Source organism: Rhincodon typus, chromosome 11, assembly GCF_021869965.1.
Source record: "Rhincodon typus isolate 14 chromosome 11, sRhiTyp1.1, whole genome shotgun sequence".
Taxonomy (NCBI): Eukaryota; Metazoa; Chordata; class Chondrichthyes; order Orectolobiformes; family Rhincodontidae; genus Rhincodon; species Rhincodon typus.
In genome coordinates, this window is record NC_063342.1 from 74571627 (window position 1) to 74593481 (window position 21855).

The 21855-nt window shown below is 43.9% G+C and overlaps 1 protein-coding gene across 5 annotated transcripts in view; it reads right to left on the reverse strand.

The window, feature by feature from the left end:
- The window catches only part of vwa8 (von Willebrand factor A domain containing 8), a 325734-nt gene that overhangs the window by 16913 nt on the left and 286966 nt on the right, over positions 1-21855 (reverse strand). For 4 of the 5 annotated variants that reach the window (XM_048603037.1, XM_048603036.1, XM_048603035.1 and 1 more), the window contains 2 exons: positions 20337-20462; positions 7795-7953 (listed from right to left, as the gene is read on the reverse strand). In XM_048603037.1, the coding sequence (XP_048458994.1) occupies positions 7795-7953; positions 20337-20462 (285 nt within the window). Of the gene's footprint in view, positions 1-7794; positions 7954-10339; positions 10614-20336; positions 20463-21855 lie in introns of those variants that run through there. The other variant, XR_007263236.1, reaches the window with a different exon arrangement.

The window sequence follows — 21855 nt, forward strand, 5'->3', positions numbered from 1 at the left end:
ACCAGATTCATTTGAAAATGGGCTTGCTTGGATTTATCCAATTTAGTCGTTCAAGCCACATCAGTTACAAATTACTGTTAACGCCATTCAAGCAGCGACGTAGAACTGTAAAGGGTTACAGTAATGAAATTGGACACTTATCCCCATCTACTGTGCACTTGGAGAACAAGATGTGACTGGCCAGTTCATCAGCACTCCATCTACTGTGTACTTGCTTGAGTCCTGATGAATTGCCCAATCACATCCTTCTCTCTTCAAGGCTTTGTAGAAGCTAACAAAAACAATGACAATTCTGATGAAGGATCACTGGATTCGAAACTTTCACTCTGCTTTTTTTTCCCACAATGCTGCCAAACCTGCTAAGTTTCTCCAGCAATTTCAGTTTCCGTCCACAAGAAATTCCACATAGTTTTCACACTCTGACTCATTGTTTAAAAGCAAATTTCATTCCTTGTCAAGAGACAGCAAGAACTGCAGATGCTGGAGTCAGAGAAAACACAGTGTGGAGCTGGGAGGAACACAGCAGGCCAGGCAGCATCAGAGGAGCTTCCTTGTCAAGTTCTGATTCAGCACATCAACTATCTCAGTATTTCAGTAGGGGATTACTTTGGGAATAGTGATCACAATTCAGTAAGTTTTAGAATACTTGTGGACAAAGACGAGAGTGGTCCTAAAGGAAGAGTGCTCAACTGGGGGAAGGCCAACGATAGCAAAACTCGGCAGGAGCTGGGGAATGTGGATTGGAAGCAGTTGTTTGAGGGTAAATCCATATTTGAGATGTGGGAGGCTTTTAAAGAGAGGTTGATTAGAGTGCAGGACAGACGTGTCCCTGTGAAAATGAGGGATAGAAAGGGCAGCATTAGGGAACCATAGATGAGAGGTGAAATTGTGAGACTAGCAAAGAGGAAAAAGGAAGCATACATAAGGTCTAGGCGACTGAAAACAAATGAAGCTTTCGAAGAATATCAGGAAAGTAGGACCAATCTGAAATGAGGAATTAAGAGGGCTAAAAGGGGTCATGAAATATCTTTAGCAAACAGGGTTAAGGAAAATCCCAAAGCCTTTTATTCGTACATAAGGAGCAAGAGGGTAACTAGAGAAAGGGTTGGCCTACTCAAGGACAAAGGAGGGAAGTTATGCGAGGAGTCAGAGAAAATGAGTGAGATTCTTAATGAGTACTTTGTGTCGGTATTCACCAAGGAGAGGGACATGACAGATGTTGAGGTTAGGGATAGATGTTTGATTACTTTAGGTCAAGTCAGCATAAGGAGGGGGGATGTGTTGGGTATTCTAAAAGGCAGTAGGGTGGACAAGTCCCCAGCTCAGAATGGAATCTATCCCAGGTTACTGAGGGAAGCAAGAGAGGAAATAGCTGGGGCCTTAACAGATATCTTTGCAGCATCCTTGAGCACGGGCGAGGTCCCGGAGGACTGGAGAATTGCTAATGTTGTCCCCTTGTTTAAGAAGGGTAGCAAGGATAATCCAGGTAATTATAGACTGGTGAGCCTGACGTCAGTGGTGGAGAAGCTGCTGAAGAAGATATTGAGGCATAGGATCTATTTACATTTGGAAGAAAATGGGCTTATTAGTGATAGGCAACATGGTTTTGTGCAGCGAAGGTCATGGCTTGCCAACTTGAGAGAATTCTTTGAGGAAGTGACAAAGTTGACAGATGAGAGAAGGGTTATAGATGTCATATACATGGACTTTAGTAAGGCGTTTGATAAGGTTCCCCATGGTAGGCTGATGGAGAAAGTGAAGTCGCACGGGGTCCAGGGTGTACTAGCTAGATGGATAGAGAACTGGCTGGGCAACAGGAGACAGAGAGTTGTAGTAGAAGGGAGTTTCTCAAAATGGAGAACTGTGATCAGTGGTGTTCCACAGGGATCCGTGTTGGGACCACTGTTGTTTGTGATATACATACATGATCTGGAGGAAGGTATAGATGGTCTGATTAGCAAGTTTGCAGATGACACTAAGATTGGTGGAGTAGCAGATAGTGAAGGGGACTGTCAGAGAATGCAGCAGAATATAGATAGATTGGAGAGTTGGGGTGGAGAAATGGCAGATGGAGTTCAATCCAGGCAAATGCGAGCTGATGCATTTTGGAAGATCCAATTCAAGAGTGAACTATACGGTAAATGGAAAAGCCCTGGGGAAAATTGACGCACAGGGAGATCTGGGTGTTCAGGTCCATTGTACCCTGAAGGTGGCAACGCAGGTCGATAGAGTGGTCAAGGCGGCATACGGCATGCTTTCATTCATCGGACAGGGTATTGAGTACAAGAGTTGGCAGGTCATTTTACAGTTGTAGAGGACTTTGGTTCGACCACATTTGGAATACTGCGTACAGTTCTGGTCGCCATATTACCAAAAGGATGTGGATGCTTTGGAGAGGGTGCAGAGGAGGATTACCAGGATGTTGCCTGGTATGGAGGGCGCTAGCTATGAAGAGAGGTTGAGTAGATTAGGATTATTTACATTAGAAAGACGGAGGTTGAGGGGGGACCTGATTTAGGTCTACAAAATCATGAGAGGTATAGACAGGGTGGATAGCAAGAAGCTTTTTCCCCAAAGTGGGGGACTCAATTACTAGGGGTCACGATTTCAAGGTGAGAGGGGAAAAGTTTAACGGAGATACGCATGGAGAGTTCTTTACACAGAGGGTGGTGGGTGCCTAGAACGCCTTGCCAGCGGTGGTAGTAGAGGCGGGCACGATAGCGTCATTTAAGATGTATCGAGACAGATACATAAATGGGCAGAGGGCAGCGGGATACAGATCCTTGGAAAATAGGCGACAGGTTTAGATAGAGGATCTGGATTGGCACAGGCTTGGAGGGCCGAAGAGCCTGTTCCTGTCCTGTAATTTTCCTTGTTCTTTGTATCTCACTTGCCATTTCTTTTAACATCCTAGGATGAAGTCCATCAGGATCAGGGCACTTGTCAGTTGACAGCTTCAACACCATCTGAGTACCATTTCACTGGTAATTGTGACTTTCTGGAGTTCCTCCTTCTCTTCCATTTCCTGATTTATTGTTTCTTTTAGAACGTCCTTTGTATCCTCAATATTGAAGACTAATGAAAAATACCTGTTAAATTCATCTGCCATTTCCTTATTTTCCATGATTAATTCTCTCTTCTCATTTTCTATAGGACCAACACTCGCAATTGCCTCCTCTTTTCTTTAAGTATTTCTAGAAACTTTTACTATTTGTTTTTACTCTTCTGGATAGCTTTCTCTGAGAGTACTCTAATTTTTCCCTCCATTACTTTCTGTCATTCTTTAATGTTACTTATAGTGTCCAAACCTCTTACTACCTGTCTTTGTACAATTATTTCATTTTTCTTTATGTTTGATACTATCTTTAACATTTTTATTTAACAACAGAACGTATCATTCTGAGATTTCTGAAATATCCTTTAAATGTCTGCTACTGCCTCTCTATTGACCTATCCCTTAACCTAGCCTAAACATTGCCAGTTCATTTTAGACAGTTCTGCTTTCATACCCTCATAACTGCCTTCATTTTAATTATAAAACGTTGTCTTAAACTCATGTTTCTTTTCCTCAAACTAAATGCAAAATTCAATAAATTTCTGGCTGGGTGGGTGTGTCCGACCATCTGTGTATGGCAGATTAGGTTGAACTACTGGTCAAGTGGGATTGGAGACTGAGAAGCTGCACTCTGAAGAAGTGAACTAATTGCTCTTTTAGAAATTTGCTTTGGCTCAGAATTTTCCTTTAAATCCGGTCTTCACTTACTGCCAGTTCTTTCATGGAATCCATTGGAGTGCATCCCAGGCACAACCCTTGCTGTGTTGAAAGCTTTCACTGTTGATGCTTCAAGCTGCAAATAGCTCTGTTCAGTTTCTCCCCAACACAGTGTGTGCACATGAGCACACTATGCATTTTACTGCATCCCAGTCTCCAAACAGACTGCAAAAAGACCACTTTTGCTTTCACCTCTTAGAGAAGAAAGAAAAAGCGACAACAGTTCTGCAGACTCTTTCATTTCTGCCCAGTGACAGCATCCAACACACCTAAATCAGACTGAATAGAAGGAGAATGATTGGAATATATCCTTGGAGCCAAAAAGTGCCTAATTTTTCTCCTTGCAGCAGTCTGCTGTATCCATTTAATTAATCTTTACCCATTATGTGAATGAAACTGCAGCTCTGATGCCAACTGAGTTGGAGGTCACTACAGCTGTTGACGTATGTTCCAAGTGAGAAAAGGAATGAGATGACCTGTGTGGTTTGAAGGTCGGGATAAACTAACTTACTGTCTGCATCTCGACTTCTCCGACTCCTGCGCTGTTTGGCCGGGAGCTCAGCAGCTGGGATTGCATGTTGAAAACCAGTCTAAGCACAGACAATTCACTTCTCACCCAATAAGGCTGAGGAAAACTGGAATTCACACTCAATGCAATTTTCAAACCAGGCTCTGTAGATGATGAAGAAACAGTCAAGCTCATGCTCTCATTTCAAGTGCACATGGCTGAGACTGGCCTCTGCCAATGAATCTTACACAGAAGTACATGGCTTGTTGTAGCTATTATTGTATTCCTCTCCATCCCCTCACAGATTTGTTCTCCTTACCTACGTGGTCAATCACCTGTCGAAATTTTCAAATAATACTTGATTTCAGCACTCATTCAGGTACCATCACCGTCATCTTGGTGAAGATATATCTCATTATCCCTCTAGTTCTTTTGCCTCTTAGTTTAATTCCAATTATTGACCTAGTTGTCAGAAAAAAATGTTTCTTCCTACTTGCTCTATCAAAATGTCTTATTAACGCTCCTTGACCTTCTCTGCTCCAACAACAATGCCAACCTCTTCAGCCTCTCCACATAACAGAAGTCCCTCATTCCTGACATCCTTCCAAAAGTATGGTATCCACTTTAATCCACAATCTCCAGGTAAGGCTGAAACTGTGATCTATAGGATCTAATAATGACATCCTTGTTTTTGTCTTCGAAGCTCAGTATCCTGCGCACTTTCTTAACTGTTTTCAAAACCTGCCCTGCCACCAGAGATTTCTGAACAAAAAAATGCACATTATGCTAAATAAAAGGAAAGAAAATGATTTAAAATTTATTTAGGGGGCTGTGCGATTAAAGTCTTTTGAAATCAATTTTATTATTATTTCAATTTGCATTTGTCAGTCATCGCTGGCATACAGCTGCAGAGGACATCAAGTTCAATTTGACTGTACAAACCCGCCTGAACTTGTGCATTCAACACCTCAGGGGAACATCTAACAGCATTTTACAACCCTTGAGGCTGAGATTTGAAGGCACTTGGCAGCCAAAACTTCACTTTTGACATGTATTCATTACTCTTTCAGAGACAAACGTGACAGCTAGTTTGTGCAAAGCAAGCTCCCACAAAGAACAATGAGGTGGAAAACCACTGCGTCTGTTTTGCTGGTGTAGATTGAGGGATAGGCGTAGGTTAGCACATCACTGCTTGGTACAGCCAACCAAACAAAGGCAGCAAGTGTCAAACATCTCATTTGAAAGACTGAGCATTAGCATACCACTAGACAGAAGTAATGAAATATGGGACGGGGCATGTGAAAAGTCCTTAGTGCTTTTCCAACTGCTGAAAACATTTGAGTTTATCACTTGCTCCAATTTGAGCTTTGCATTTCCACAATTCCTCTTGAAAGGAGAATGGGCCACTCAGCGGCATGAAGTCATACAGTCACAGAGCATGGAAACAGACCCTTTGGTCCAACGTAATACCATGCCCAACATAATCCCAAACTAAACTAGTCCCACCTGCCTGCTCCTGGCTCCTTGTAATTGTACACACATCCACCACTTCCTCAGGAATTTCACTCCACACGCAAACCACCCTTTGCATGAAAAATTTGCCCCATACGTCTTTTTAAAATCTCTCTCCTCTCACCTTAAAAATACACCCCCTAGTCTCGAAATCCCCCAACCTAGGGAAAAGGCAACTACCATTAACTTTATCGATAACCCTCATTATTTTATACGCTTGTATCAGGTCACCTGTCAACCTCCTACACCACAGTGAAGAAAGTCCCACCCTATCCAGCCTTTCTTTATAACCCAAACCTTCCATACCCGGCAACATCCTTGTACATCTCTTCTGAAGCCTCTCCAAGCTTAATAATATCTGACCTATAACTGGGCCACTCTAACTGGACACAGTATTCCAGATGAGGCCTCACCAATATCCTGTACAATCTCAACATGATGTCCCAACTCCTGTCCTCAAAGGACTGAGCAATGAAGCCAATCGTGCCAAATGACTTTTTAACCACCCAAACTTCAAAGAATTATGCACCTGAACCCTTAGGTCCCTCTGTTCTACAACATTACCCAAAGCTCTACCATTAATTGTATAAGTCCTACTCTTGTTTGTTGTACCAAAATGCAATACCTCGCATTCATCCAAACTGAACTCCATCTGCCATTTTTCAGCCCATTGACCCATTTGACCAAGATCCTTTTGTAATCTTAGAGAACCTTCTTCACTGTCTACTATGCCACCAATGTTGTCTGCAAACTTACTAACCATGCCTTCTGTATTCTCATCCATTTCATTTGTATAAAATGACAAACAAAAGAGGACACAGAACTGAATCCTGTGGAACACGGCTTTGAGCCTTGGCAGCCATTCAATTAGACCATGGCTCAAACGTATCTTGACTCCATTTTCTGCCTTGTTCCCATATTCTTTAATCCCTTAGGGCAATAAAAATCTTACTTTAGAAATTTGAATTGACTTAGTCTAAGCAGATTTTGTTCTGGGGGAGAGGGGAGGTATCCAAACTTCCAATACGCTTTGTGTAAAGACGTGGTCTCTGGTATCACATCCGAAATCCTAGCTCTAATTTTAATGCCCATTTGGTCTGAAGGTCAGTTCCATAGGACTCTTGTTCTCTCTAAGCAAGTGAACAATGTTAATCATCTTAAACACCAGAACTGGATCTGCCCTTCATCTGCTATACTCAAGGGAGTACAAGCCAACTCTAGGCAATTCATTCTCATAGATTTTTAAGTTCATTCGCAGGATGTAGGTGCCATTGGCTGGTCCAGCTTTTACTGCGAATTCCTCATTATCCTCGAGAAGGCAGTGTCGAGCCTTGTAAGTGATAGATGGGCTTTGGGGAGTCAGGTGGTGAATTATCCACTGCTGGATTCTTATACCTGCTCTTGTAGCCTCAGTATTTACTATATACGAGTCTAGTTCAGTTTTTGGTTACGGTAAACCCCAGTGGTGGCGGTGGAGGTGAATGTTATCAAGATTATAGTCGTAATTAAGATTCAAATTTTAATTATTTGATGCAGATCTTCCATGTATGGTTGAAATGTTATGTTCATGTTACTAAAAGCAGGTCAGGAAAAAAAGCTATGTCTATTAACTATGAGGAGTTTTGATGGAGAATACATATATCACTGACAGGAGAACTAGTAACCAGAGGGCACACAGAAATAGGAAAAATAAACTAATGGGAGGGGAGCATTTTTCTTACACAGTTTGTTATTTCAGTCTGATAATATGGCAGGAAAGTGTAATGGAAGTAGATTATTCATCCACATTCCAAAGAGTAAGCAGACAAATATTTCAAAGCATCTGCAAGGCTATGGAGAAAGAGCAGGGGGAAGGGGGACTATCTGACAGATCTTTCAAAGAGCCATCACAGACATTAAGGGTTGAATGGTGTCCTCTGTGCTGCAAAATTCCAAAATTCCCCTGTTTACATCACTTATCCAAAACACCAAACCGGCTGCTGGCGCTAAGAGTGACCTTTACCTTAAATTTATGCTCATAATTCTCAAAGGCTTCTAAAACCATACAGACAGCCTCCATGGAGCGCTCCAGCCTGCCGTCCAGTCCATTGAAGCGGTACATGCTCCCAGAGACATCCACCAGAAGCCGCAGACGCTTGGGTTTCAGTTGGGGACTGCCAAGCTGAAATGGCAAGCAAAATGTGGTCAGTCAGAACAGAATCCAAACAATTCACACAGCGAAAGAAGAGATAAACAAGCATATAAATGCATTTACAGAACAGACCACCAACCCCTGCTTCCGTAAGACCTCTCTACAATCTGTCTGCAGGTGACCTAAAGGTTTGGTTTATACTGACCCATCTGGAATGTTGCAGGACTCCAAAGGGTAGCTGCAGTTCCTCTTGTTGGGATAAAAGCGCTTAGAATTCACCAGCTCCACCCAAACATATTTCAAACAAAAACAAAATCAAATTACAACTGGGAAGTCTAAAGCATTTGGAAACAAAACCTGTATCATTCCCTTGAGGTAAAACATCAAAAGAACGACTCCATATTACAGGCTGCTATTTTATAGTGGGAGAAATCCTATTGAACCCTAATGAATTTCCTTTGCACCCTCTTGAAGGCAATCATATCCCTCCTATAGTGGGATAACCAGAGTGCACACAACACTCTAACTGTGGCCTAACTAACATAATATGCAGCTCCATCATAACCCTCTTGCTCTTGTATTCAATGCCTTGACTAATAAAGGCAAGTATCCCATATGGCTCCTTAACTACCTTATCTGTCTTGCAGCCTTAAAAGATTTATGGACATGCACATCCAGGCCCTCTGATTCTCTGTACTTCCCAGGGTCCTATTATTCAATGTGAACTGCCTTGCCTTCTTAGTCCTCTCAAAATGCATCATCTCATTCTCTTCAGGATTAAATTCTATTTACTACTCTTCAGTCCACCTATATCATCCTGTAGTCTAAGACTTTTCTACTCACTACTTACCACACCACGAAATTTTGTGTCATCTGTGCACTTACTCCTACATTCATGTCTGGATCATTAATGCACAATACAAACAGCAATGGACCCTGCACCAAACTTATAGTGCGCCACTGGACACAAGTTTCCAATTACAAAAACACCCTTTGACCACCACCCTTTCTCTCCTGCCGCTAAGGCAATTTTGGGTACAATTTGCTAAACAGTTCTGGATTCTGACGGCTCTTAGCCTCTTAACTAGTCTGCTTTGGGAGACCTTGTCACTTATCAAGTGAAAGAGTCAGTGTAAACGTGCATCTTCCAAATTCATGACCACTTCCTTCTGGAAGGACATCGGAAGACCACCATCTGCAAGATCCCCTCTTTACTCGGAGATATTCTACAGTTCCTTCATTGTCACTGGGTCCAAGTCATGGGATTCTCTCTCTACGGGCATTGTGGGTCTACCTGTACCAAATGGACCGCCACAGTTCCAGAAGAGAGCTCACCACACCTTCTCAAAGGCAAACAGACATGAACAATAATTGTTGCTAGACAGAGTGTGTGAGCTAGAGTGATGTGTGTAAGCCAGAGAAAGAGAGAAAGCCAGAGACAGTATGAGAACCAGAGACAGTATGTAAGCTAGAATGCTGTGTGAGCCAGAGCGTGTGAGACATAATGCAAATGTGAGAGCCAGTGTACGTGTGTAAGCCAGTGAGTCTGTCTCTAGCCTTATGTCACTATGACAGGTTTCTCGTGCTGCTAAGATTGGACCTACAAGCCGACAAGGGATTTATCATTACAAGCACTAGGGAGCTGCCTCACAGAATCCTGGTTCCTGAAATCGAACAGAAGATTGGTAGCATAGCACATTTACAGTTGTCTCTTTTATTATGGGATTATGTTTCGCACAGACTGGTTGGACCAAAGGGTCTGTTTCCGTGCTGTATGACTCTGTTACTCTATCACCTCCCAGAGTGAAGTCTTTAATCTCATTCTCATTTCTTCAGGTTTCAGAAGTTGGCTGAAGAAAAGCTTTCTGGTTTGACTTCCAGGTCCTCTGCACATTCCCTTCAATGTGCCGATTCACACAGTGCCCTGGCCAAGCTTGTCCACAGGCAGACAGCTGCAGATTTTTTTCTTCCTCCCTGTGGGAATGCCCTAGGTCTACCCTTACGGGCTGCTTCATAACAGAGGTCCCTACTGTTTAAAGTATGCTAATTTTATCTGACATGTCACGGGCAAAAGCATAAAATCCTTTGGTCACAGAACTTCAAAGTCAAAATCTTACAAAAGAAGTAAAACTGTTCTGTCAATTCAGTGTGACACCAGAGGGGTCAGCTTCACAAGGGTATGCAGCTAGGATCCTGAAAGGTCTCCATTAGAATGAGCACTGTTTCTGACAAACTAAAGACTCACAATAAATAGACTTTTAGGGGGAAGAAAACACTTTGTGCACTGCTCCACAGCCAATAAATGCAACTAATAATACAATGAAATCAAATTCAATGACTTTACATGAGTAATAACACCATAAAATATTATAGAATACAAGTTGTAACTTAAAAATGTTTAATAAAGAGGCAGTACCTTTTCCAATTATTGTCTGAGAATAATAATAGGAGACACTTTGTTCAATAAGCCAAATGTTTCACTCTTTCTTGAGCCTCTTTAACCTGAAGCAAATACCAATGCATTAAATGGCCTTGTTTGAGTTACTTGTCAAGTTTAGAGATTTCTTCAACAGGTCTCAGGACAACTTGAATTGAAGCTCTTCCAGATGCGGCATTCATAGTTGAACTGGCAAATCTTGATGAAGCCAGAATAACACTTTCTGTTTTTCAAACTGAAAGAACTGCAGATGCTGTAAATCAGGTACAAAAACAGAATTTGCTGAAAAAGCTCAGCTCACAAAAGTGTGAAGTGATTCATTTTGGAAGGTCAAATTTGAATGCAGAGTACAGGATTAATGGCAGGATTCTCGGCAGTGTGGAGGAACAGAGGGATCTTGGGGTCCACATCCATAGATCCCTAAAGTCGCTACCCAAGTTGATAGGGCTGTAAAGAAGGCGTATGGTGTGTTGGCTTTCATTGGCGGGGGAATTGAGTTTAAGAGCCGTGAGGTTATGCTGCAGCTCTATAAAACTCTGGTTAGACCACACTTGGGATATTGTGTTCAGTTCTGGTCACCTCAATATAGGAAAGATGTGGAAGCTTTAGAGAGTGTACAGAGGAGATTTACCAGGATGCTTTCTGGACTGGAGGGCAGGTCTTATGAGGAAAGATTGAGGGAGCTAGGGCTTTTTTCATTGGAGCGAAGAAGGATGAGATGTGACCTGATAGAGGTGTACAAGATGATGAGAGGCGTAGATAGAGTGGATAGCCAGAGACTTTTTCCCACGGTGAAAACGACTACTTCGAGGGGGCATAATTTTATGATGATTGGAGGAAGGTATAGGGGAGATGTCAGAGGCAGGTTCTTCACACAGAGAGTGGTGGGCCTGTGGAATACGCTGCTGGCAGTGGTAGTGGAGACAGATACTTTAAACACTTTTAAGCAACTCTTGGATAGGCACATGGAGGACAGTAAAATGTAGGGTATGCAAGGTAGATTGATCTTAGTAGGATAATAGGTCAGCACAACATCGTAGGCCGAAGGGCCTGTACTGTGCTGTACTGTTCTATGTTCTAGGTCTGGCAGCATCTGTGAAGAAAAAAATCAGAGTTAACGTTTCAGGAACTCTGAGGAAGGGTCACTGGACCCAAAATGTTAACTCTGATTTTTTCTTCACAGATGTTGCCAGACCTGCTGAGCTTTTCCAGTAATTTCTATTTTTGTATCTTCTGTTTGTCAGCAGGAATCGAACTGTTTCACTTTGGCTGCTTCGTGACTACTGCTTAATGGAGAATCACTGGCCCAAAGTCTTGCTGGAAATGGTAACCATGGGATGACTAGCTAATTAGACCCTTTTCCTGAACCATACAACTTGTAAACCATTTTCTTCTTCGTTAAGCAAGAAACAGAGAAACAATGGAGGAGGAGATCACGTGAATTAGAGTGAAGAATTAGTGAAAAAAGATGGAGAGAAAGAAAGATATTCTTCCTTCTAATAATCCAATTGCCCCTCGAGTGCCTCAACTGAATCTGCTTCCACCACATAACGGACGAGACCAGCAGACATATCGGAACACCTCATTGCAAATTAACTTCCAAGATTCTCACCATCCCAACTTGGAAATATATTATCATTTTTTCAGTGTCACTGGGTTAAAATCCTGGAATGCACTTTCTAACAGCATTGTGTGCGCATCCACCTCCCATGGACTGCAGTGGTTCAGGAAAGCAGCTCATCGCCACTTTCTCAAGGGCAATTAGGGCTCAGCCAGAGACACCCACATCCCATCAATGAATTAAAAAAGACACTCTTAGGCAGCATATTCCAGACTTTATCCTAATCATTGCTCGAAAAGATTTTTCCTCATGACTGCATGACATCTTTTGTCAAATTACCTTAAATACCTTAAACCTGGGAAGACAGTGGTGTAGTAGTAATATCACTGGACTAGTAATTCATATCACAGGCTAATGTTTTGGGGATATGGGTTTAAATCCTACTATGGCAGATAACGAAATCCGAATTCAATAAATACCTGGGAGAACTGGCGTAATGGCAACCATGTAATCGCTGTCAATTACGGTAAAACTCCATCTAGTTCACTAATGTCTTTTAGGGAATAAAATCTGCTGTCCTTTCCTGATCTGGCCTACATGTGACTCCAGGCCCACAGTAATGTGCTTAACTCCCAACTACCCTCTCAGCAACTGGGAATGGCCATAAATGTTGCCCTAACCAGCAACTCCCACATCCAGTGAACAAATCAGAAAAAAATAGTTACCAAAATGTTGTCTGAATTAGACGATATGAGCTGTAAGGAGAATCTAGAAAAAACTCTCCGACACCTCCTCCTACCGCCCCCTTGATCATGACCCCACTCCCGACCACCAAACCATCATCTCCCAAACCATCCACAACCTCATCACTTCAGGTGACCTCCCATCCACAGCCTCCAACCTCATCGTTCCCCAACCCCGCACTGCCCACTTCTATCTCCTTCCCAAAATCCACAACCCTGACTGCCCTGGTCGACCCATTGTCTCCACCTGCTCCTGCCCCACTGAACTTAGCTCCACTTATCTCGACTCCATTTTCTCCCCCTTGGTCCCGGAACTCCCTACCTACGTCTGTGACACCACCCACGCCCTCCACCTCCTCCAGAACTTCCAATTCCCTGGTCCCCAACACCTCATCTTTACCATGGACGTCCAGTCCCTCTACACCTGCATTCCCCATACAGATGGCCTAAAGGCCCTCTGCTTCTTCCTGTCCCGCAGCCTGACCAGTCCCCCTCCACTGACACCCTCATCCGCTTAGCCAAACTCGTCCTCACCCTCAACAACTTCTCTTCAATTCCTCCTACTTCCTACAGACAAACGGGGTGGCCATGGGTACCCGCATGGGCCCAAGCTATGCCTGCCTCTTTGTAGGTTACGTGGAACAATCCCTCTTCCGTACCTACACCGGCCCTAAACCCCACCTCTTCCTCCGTTACATTGATGACTGTATTGGCGCCGCCTCGTGCACCCACGAAGAGCTCGAACAGTTCATACACTTCACCAACACCTTCCACCCCAACCTTAAGTTCACCTGGACCATCTCTAATACCTCTTTCTCCTTCCTGGACACCTCTGTCTCCATCTCCGGCAACCAACTGGAAACCGATATCCATTTCAAGCCCACTGACTCCCACAGCTACCTAGAATACACCTCCGCCCACCCACCTTCCCAATTCCTTCGCCTCCGCTGCATCTGCTCCCAGGATGAGGCATTCCACTCCCGTACATCTCAGATGTCCTCGTTTTTCAAGGACCGCAACTTCCCCCACTCAGTGGTCGAGAACGCCCTCGACCATGTCTCCCGCATTTCCCGCAACTCATCCCTCACACCCCTCCCTGCAATAACAACCAAAACAGAATCCCCCTCATCCTGACGTACCACCCCACCAACCTCCGGACCCAACGCATCATCCTCCGACACTTCCGCCATCTGTAATCCAACCCCACCACCAAAGACATTTTTCCCTCCCCACCCTTATCTGCTTTCCGGAGGGACCACTCTCTCCGTGACTCCCTTGTCCGCTCCACACACCCCTCCAGCGCCACCTCACCTGGCACTTTTCCCTGCAACCGCAGGAAGTGCTACACCTGCCCCTACACCTCCCCCCTCACCCCCATCCCAGGCCCCAAGAAAACTTTCCACATCAAGCAGATGTTCACCTGCACATCTGCTAATGTGGTACACTGCATCCGCTGTTCCTGTTGTGGCCTCCTCTACATCGGGGAAACCAAGCCGAGGCTTGGGGACTGCTTTGCAGAACACCTACGCTCGGTTCGCACTAAACAACTGCACTTTCCAGTCGTGAACCATTTCAACTCCCCCTCCCATTCCGCTGACGACACATCCATCCTGGGCTTCCTGCAGTGCCACAACGATGCTACCCGAAGGTTGCAGAAACAGTAACTCACATTCCACTTGGGAACCCTGCAGCCCAATGGGATCAATGTGGACTTCACAAGCTTCAAAATCTCCCCTCCCCCTATCGCATCCCAAAACCAGCCCAGCTCATCCCCGCCTCCCTAACCTGTCCTTCCTCCCAACTATCCCCTCCTCCCACCTCAAGCCCCACCCCCATCTCCTACCTACTAACCTCATCTCGCCCCCTTGATCTGTCTGTCCTCCCTGGATTGACCTATCTCCTCCTCACCTCCCCACCTACATGCACCTTTACTGGCTCCATCCCCGCCTCTTTGTCTCCTCTCCACCTATCGTCTCCTCTTTCCATCTTCTATCCGCCTCCCCCTCTCTCCCTATTTATTTCGGATCCCCCTTCCCCTCCCCCACTTCTGAAGGAGGGTCTAGGCCCGAAATGTCAGCCTTCCTGCTCCTGATGCTGCTTGGCCTGCTGTGCCCATCCAGCTCTACACCTTGTTATCTCAGATTCTCCAGCATCTGCAGTTCCTACTATCTCTAGAAAAAACTAGGGTTGTTTTTTCTGGAGTGGCAGAGGCAGGGGGGAGACTTGATTGAAATCTATAAAATTATGAGATGCATAGTTCGGGTTGACTTTCAGAACCTTTTCCCCAGAGTTGCAATGTGTAATACTCAGGGTCAAGCATTTAAGGTAAGAGGGGGAAAGTTCAAAGGAGATGCGAGGGGCAAGTTTTTTTTAAGACAGAGAGTGTGGTAGGAGTCAGGACTGTGCTGCCAGGAGTGGTGGTGGAGGCCAATACAATCGGGGCATTTAAGAGGCTTTTAGCTAAGCACATGGGTATGCAAGGAGCGGAGGGATATTGACCAAGGGTAGGCAGAAGGGTTTAGTTTAATTTGGCATCATGTTCATTGTGGGCTGAAGTGCCCATTCCAATGCTGCACTGTTCTATAAAGTTCTTTTTAAATTTTATTTTTTTAAAATCTGAGACTGAACAATTTAGTTTCCTTTCTAGATCAGAGCAGTTGAATGGCCTTCAACACATCCTAACAATTCTGTGATTAGCACTGCAGCAGTAATCACTTTGTTATTTACGCTCTAACACTAATTAAAATAAGTTTAATGAAGAACTAATGTGCAAACCCAACCAGACCTTAAAAATAACAGGAATGCTAAAGGTGGGATGCTGGTTGTGTGGACTGTCACAAATCTATCAACAGGCTCTGAAGAATTGTAATTTATAAGGTATCTCTTCTTCCCCTCAACACACTTATCGATTTGCACATAATGGCATGCGTGGCTATTTTCCTGACAAGATTTGGCCTACGATGATTTGCAGGCCATTTACCAATTTGGCTAAACATTTGAAGATATGCAAAATATTGTGGAGGGGTCATATGACAATTGATGTAGTGACAGATTGTGGAGGGACAGGAACTAGAGGGGTGAATATTCCTCCATTCTGTTGCTTAATAAAATTAATAAGCAGGGTTTTCTGACATTATATTTCACACCCAGGGAGGAGTGTATTATTGAGTCGTGCGGTAGTTCAGTACCGCAGCATATGTAGGAAAGCTGCCATTATTCATTTCTCAGCAGCAGAGGGAGGGGCGACAGCGAGGACCAGGGGGCTGCCGGGAAGGTGAGTTTTCCCTCTTAAAGGGCTTACCTCGAGCGTCAGCAGCCTTCATTTTTCAGCAGCAGCGGGAGAGGCGACAGCGAGGACCAGAGGGCTGCCGGGAATATATTTGGGCAGCGGCTGAACCTGAGACACTAAACGTGTAGTGTCTCCCACCTGCCCTCCTCCTCTAACCAAAAAAAAAGGACTCTGTGGTGTGTTGGTAAGGTAAGGTTTTTATACTTTTTCTATTTCTTCTGTATCGTGTAATTGGTTAAAAATTTACTTTTTTTTTAAATTTATCTATTAATTGGTTATTTGAAAAGACCATAGCAGAGAAGTATTAGAAAGTATTTAACTCATAAATTGATATAAAGTAATAAAGTAATTAACTAAGTAGAGATGGCTGGGCAGGTGATGTGCTGTAGCTGTATGATGTGGGAGCTGCCTGATCCCATTGTGAATGGCAGTGACCACATCTGCAGCAAGTGTTGGTTGCTGGAAGAACTCCGGCTCAGAGTTGAAGATCTGGAATCTGAGCTTCAAACACTGCGGCACATCCGGGAGGGGGAGAGTTTCAGGAGGCAGTCAAACCTGGTAGATTAAGTAATTCAAATTCAGTTAGTGATCAGGGACAACAGGGTGTGACTGCAAGTGAGGCAGGTAGGGGGATCCTGAGTTCAGGAGTGGAGGAGCCTCAGCTTTTGACCTTATCCAACAGGTACGAGATACTTACTCCCTGTGTGGATGAGGAAAAGGGCTGCGGGGAGGATGAGCCAGCTCACCACGCACCATGGTGCAGAAGGCCATTCAAGAGGGGGGAGCAAAAAGACAAGTGGTAGTTATAAGGTATTCTATAGTTAGGGGGATAGATAGTATCCTTTGCAAGCTGGATCGGGAGTCCCGCATGGTGTGTTGCCTGTCCGGTGCCAGGGTGCAGGACATCTCTGACCGGCTTGAAAGGATATTGGAGCGGGAGGGGGAGGATCCAGTTGTTGTGGTCCACGTTGGGACTAACAACATAGGCAAGGCTAGGATGGAGGACCTGTCTGGGGATTATCAAGCACTAGGAACGAAATTAAGGAACAGGTCCTCGAGGGTCATAATCTCCGGATTACTGCCCGAGCCATGTGCAAATTGGCTTAGGGATAAGAAAATTAGGGAAGTAAACATGTGGCTAAGGGAGTGGTGTGGGAAAGAGGGGTTCCATTTCATGGGGCATTGGCATCAGTTTTGGATCCGGAGGGATCTGTACCGATGGGACGGTCTCCACCTGAACAGATCTGGAACCAGTGTTCTAGCGAAAAGGATAAATAAGGTGGTCACTAGGACTTTAAACTAGTAAGTTAGGGGGAAGGGAAAGGGAAAACGACAGGGAGTATGATGGTAAATAAAAAGGTAAGCAGCAGGTTAGCATGTATGCAGGAGGGTTTAAGTTCAAGGCAGACTATGAAAGAAGCAAAAAGGAAGGATAACTCAGGAGATATTATTAGAGTTGTTGGAAATCATGAGGGTAAGAAAGCTAGCATAAAGGCACTTTACCTGAATGCTCGTAACATTCGTAACAAGGTTGATGAGTTAACGGCACAAATCATCGCGAATGAATATGATTTGGTAGCCATTACGGAGACATGGTTACAGGATGGTCACGACAGGGAGTTAAATATCTTAGGGTACCAGACTATTCGGAAGGACAGACAGGAAGGTAAGGGAGGTGGTGTAGCTCTGATATTCAAGGACGACATCAGGGAGGTGCTGAGAGATGATATAGATTCTATGGAGAATGAGGTTGAATCCATTTGGGTGGAAATTAGAAATTCTAAGAGGAAAAAGTCACTGATAGGCGTAGTCTATAGGCCACCAAATAATTATGGGGGATTTTAATCTACATGTAGATTGGTTGAACCAGCTCGGTCAGGGTAGCCTTGAGGAGGAGTTCGTTGAGTGTATCCGTGATAGTTTTCTTGAACAGTATGTAATGGAACTGACGAGGGAGCAAGCTATCCTAGATCTGGTCTTGTGTAATGAGACAGGAATAATTAATGACCTTATAGTTAGGGATCCTCTTGGAAGGAGTGATCACAGTATGGTTGAATTTAGAATACAGATGGAGAGTGTGAAGATAAAATCCAATACCAGGGTCCTGTGCTTGAACAAGGGGAACTACAATAGAATGAGGGAGGACTTGGCTAAAGTAGACTGGAAACAAAGATTTTATGGTGGGACAGTTGATGAGCAGTGGAGGACTTTCACAGCAATTTTTCAAAGTGCTCAGCAAAAGTATATTCCAGTGAAAAGGAAGGACTGTAAGAAAAGGGGTAATCTGCCATGGGTGTCTAAAGAAATAAGGGAGGCTATCAAATTGAAAGAGAAGGCATACAAAGTGGCCAAAAACAGCATGAAACTAGAAGATTGGGAAAACTTTAAAGGTCAACAGAAAGCCACAAAAAGAGCTATAAAGAAAAGTAAGATAGAACATGAGAAAAAACTAGCACAGAATATAAAGACAGATAGCAAAAGTTTCTATAAATATATAAAACGAAAAAGAATGGCTAAAGTAAACATTGGCCCTTTAGAGGATGAGAAGGGGAATTTAGTTATGAGATATGATGAAATGGCCGAGGCATTGAACAGGTATTTTGTATCGGTCTTCACAGTGGAGGACACTAATAACATGCCAGTAATTGACAAAGAGACGAAGGTAGGTGAGGACCTGGAAACAATCATTATTATGGAAGAGGTAGTGTTGGGCAAGCTAATGGAGCTAAGGATTGATAAGTCTCCTGGCTCTGATGGAATGCATCCCAGGGTACTAAAAGAGATGGCGGGAGAAATAGCAGGTGCACTGGCGGTAATTTTCCAAAATTCGCTGGACTCTGGGGCAGTCCCAGCAGATTGGAAAACAGCAAATGTGACGCCACTGTTTAAAAAGGGAAGTAGACAAAAGGTGGGGAATTATAGACCGGTTAACTTAACCTCTGTAGTGGGGAAGATGCTTGCGTTTATTATCAAGGAAGAAATAGCAAGGCATCTTGATAGAAATTGTCCCGTTGGGCAGATGCAGCATGGGTTCATGAAGGGCAGGTCATGCTTGACAAATCTTTTGGAATTCTATGAAGACATTACGAGCAAGGTGGACAATGGGGACCCAGTGGATGTGGTGTACCTAGATTTCCAAAAGGCCTTCAACAAGGTGCCACACAAGAGGCTACTGCATAAGGATGCGTGGCGTTATGGGTAAAGTATTAGCATGGATAGAGGATTGGTTGACTAACAGGAAGCAAAGAGTGGGGATAAATGAGTGCTATTCTAGCTGGCAGTCAGTGACTAGTGGTGTGCCTCAGGGATCGGTGTTGGGACTGCAATTATTTACAATTTATATAGATAACTTGGAGTTGGGGACCACATGTAGGGTGTCAAAGTTTGCAGATGACACTAAGATGAGTGGCACAGCAAAGTGTGCAGAGGACTGTGAAACTTTGCGGAGGAACATAGATACATTAAGTGAGTGGGCAAAGGTCTGGCAGATGGAATACAATGTAAATAAATGTGAAGTCATATATTTTGGTAGGAGTAATAGTAAAAAGGATTATTACTTGAATGGTAAAAAGTTGCAGTGCATGAATCACAGAAGGTAGGTCTGCAGGTACAACAAGTAATTAGGAAGGCAAATGGAATTTTGTCCTTCATTGCTAAAGGGATTGAGATTAAAAGCAAGAGAGGTTATGTTGCAGCTGTACAAGGTGCTGGTGAGGCCACACCTGGAGTACTGTGTGCCGTTTTGGTCTCCTTACTTGAGAAAGGATGTACTGGCACTGGAGGGGGTGCAAAGGAGGTTCACTAGGTTGATTCCGGAGTTGAGGGGGTTGGCTTATGAGGAGAGACTGAGTAGATTGGGATTATATTCATTGCAATTCAGTAGATTGAGCGGGGATCTTATAGAAACATATAAAATTATGAAGGGAATAGATAAGATAGAAGTGGAGAGGATGTTTCCACTGGCAGGTGAAGCTAGGACAAGAGGGCATAGCCTCAAGATTAGAGGGAGCAGATTTAGGACTGAATTGAGAAGGAACTTCTTCACCCAGAGGGTTGTTAATCTATGGAATTCCTTGCCCAGTGAAGTAGTTGACGCTACTTCAGTAAACGTTTTTAAAGATAAGGTAGATTTTTTTTTGAACAATAAAGGAATTAAGGGATACGGTGAGAATGCGGGTAAGTGGATCTGAGTCCACGAAAAGATCAGCCATGATCTTATTGAATGGCGGAGCAGGCTCGAAGGGCTGGACGGCCTACTCCTGCTCCTAGTTCTTATTAATACAACTGCGGCAAGACTGTTTAGCTTCAGCCCTTCCCACAGGAAATGGCAGCTTATACTTAACCACATTAATCAAACTGCTTTCCTTCTCTCCTCAGACTCACCTCAGGCTCCAACTCCCCTCTACGTTTATAAATTGCCTTCTCTCCTGTCAAGCCGTCGATTATTTTGGTGTCGTCGAGTTCTCCAATAGACTGGTGTCGCAGCCATTGCCTCTCTTTGCCCTTGGCCTGTTAAAGACATGAGGAGTGAGGGGTATTTGGTGAAATTCTGTTCAGTTACACAGCCACACACTTCGTTTGCATTAGAAACATTTTACAAAGTGCTTTGTTTTTATTTATTGGATGATTATATGAATACACAAATGGAAGTTGTTTAAACAAGTCCCAAAATACATTTTCATGTGTTGAAATGTTTGTGGTATCCAAATACAGTCAGAACTGCTAATTGCATAGAATGGAGAACATGGAAATAGGCCACTCAGTCCATCAGATCCGTTCTGGTATTTATACTCTGAGCAAGACTTGATCCTTCAATCTTACTTCATCTTATCTTAGCACATCCTTCTACTCCTGTTTTCTGTCATGTACTCATCTAGCTTCACCTTAAATATATCTACACTATCTACTTTTCACATAGCATTAGCCAAACTGAGAATGGCCAGAGACGCAGCGAGTAAGGGTTATTGTTATATTTGTTTTTGGGAAGTGAGCTTGTCTGGCGAGGTCAGCACTTATTGCCCTTGAGACACCCACACCCTGTGAACAAAACATAAAAAAAAAATTCTAGCAGCTTCCTTCAGAACAGTCAGCATTCACTTCTGCATGAGATGACTACCTGTATTCAATGGAATAAAATTAACTTTAACACAGATTAAAGTAAAAGATCAAGGGCTGAATCTTACATTTTCGGCTAAGTGAGTCGTGCAGTTGTTTTTGGAGGGTTTCTTGCCATGAGGCCTAATGCGTTTTTTTCATCAAATCTTATCAAGCTCACCTTGTTAACTACCTATCATGCCCCATGACACCCCTCAAGTCCAATTATAGCCCCATCTTACCATGCGCCTTGCTACAACTTGCTGCTGCTGAGAAATCCTGGAATTGACCTGAATCCCATACACCAGCGAGATACTGAAAAGGCCATTGTGCACCCAGACAAGCACTATCAGTTCAGAGCTACATTTCAGGGTTCCCGGCATTTCCCCCAGAAATGGCAGACAGTGGTAAATTGCTGCTCCTCTTTGCAGGCAGGCACCCAATAGTCCTGCTGGATAGATTTCTTCAGAGGATTTCCAGGATCTGTTGTGGATAGTCTAACCCAGATCATGCCGGACTGGTCTGAGGTTGCCACCTGGCCATTGCAGTCTCATCGTCTGGAGGAATGCCCAGCATTATAAGAAGAAAGTTAAATGACTTTCTCCAATTCACCAGTGTAAGTGGCGTTGTGGTCAAGCTACAGCACATGGACTGCAGTGGTTCAAGGAGGCAGCTCACCACCACCTTCTTGAGAGCAACTATGGACAGGCATTGAATGCTGATCAGCAAGTGATGCCCACATCCCATGAGTGAATAAATAAAAAAAATGCCACCATATTAAGTCATAGTTTTTCTATCTCTGTTACTG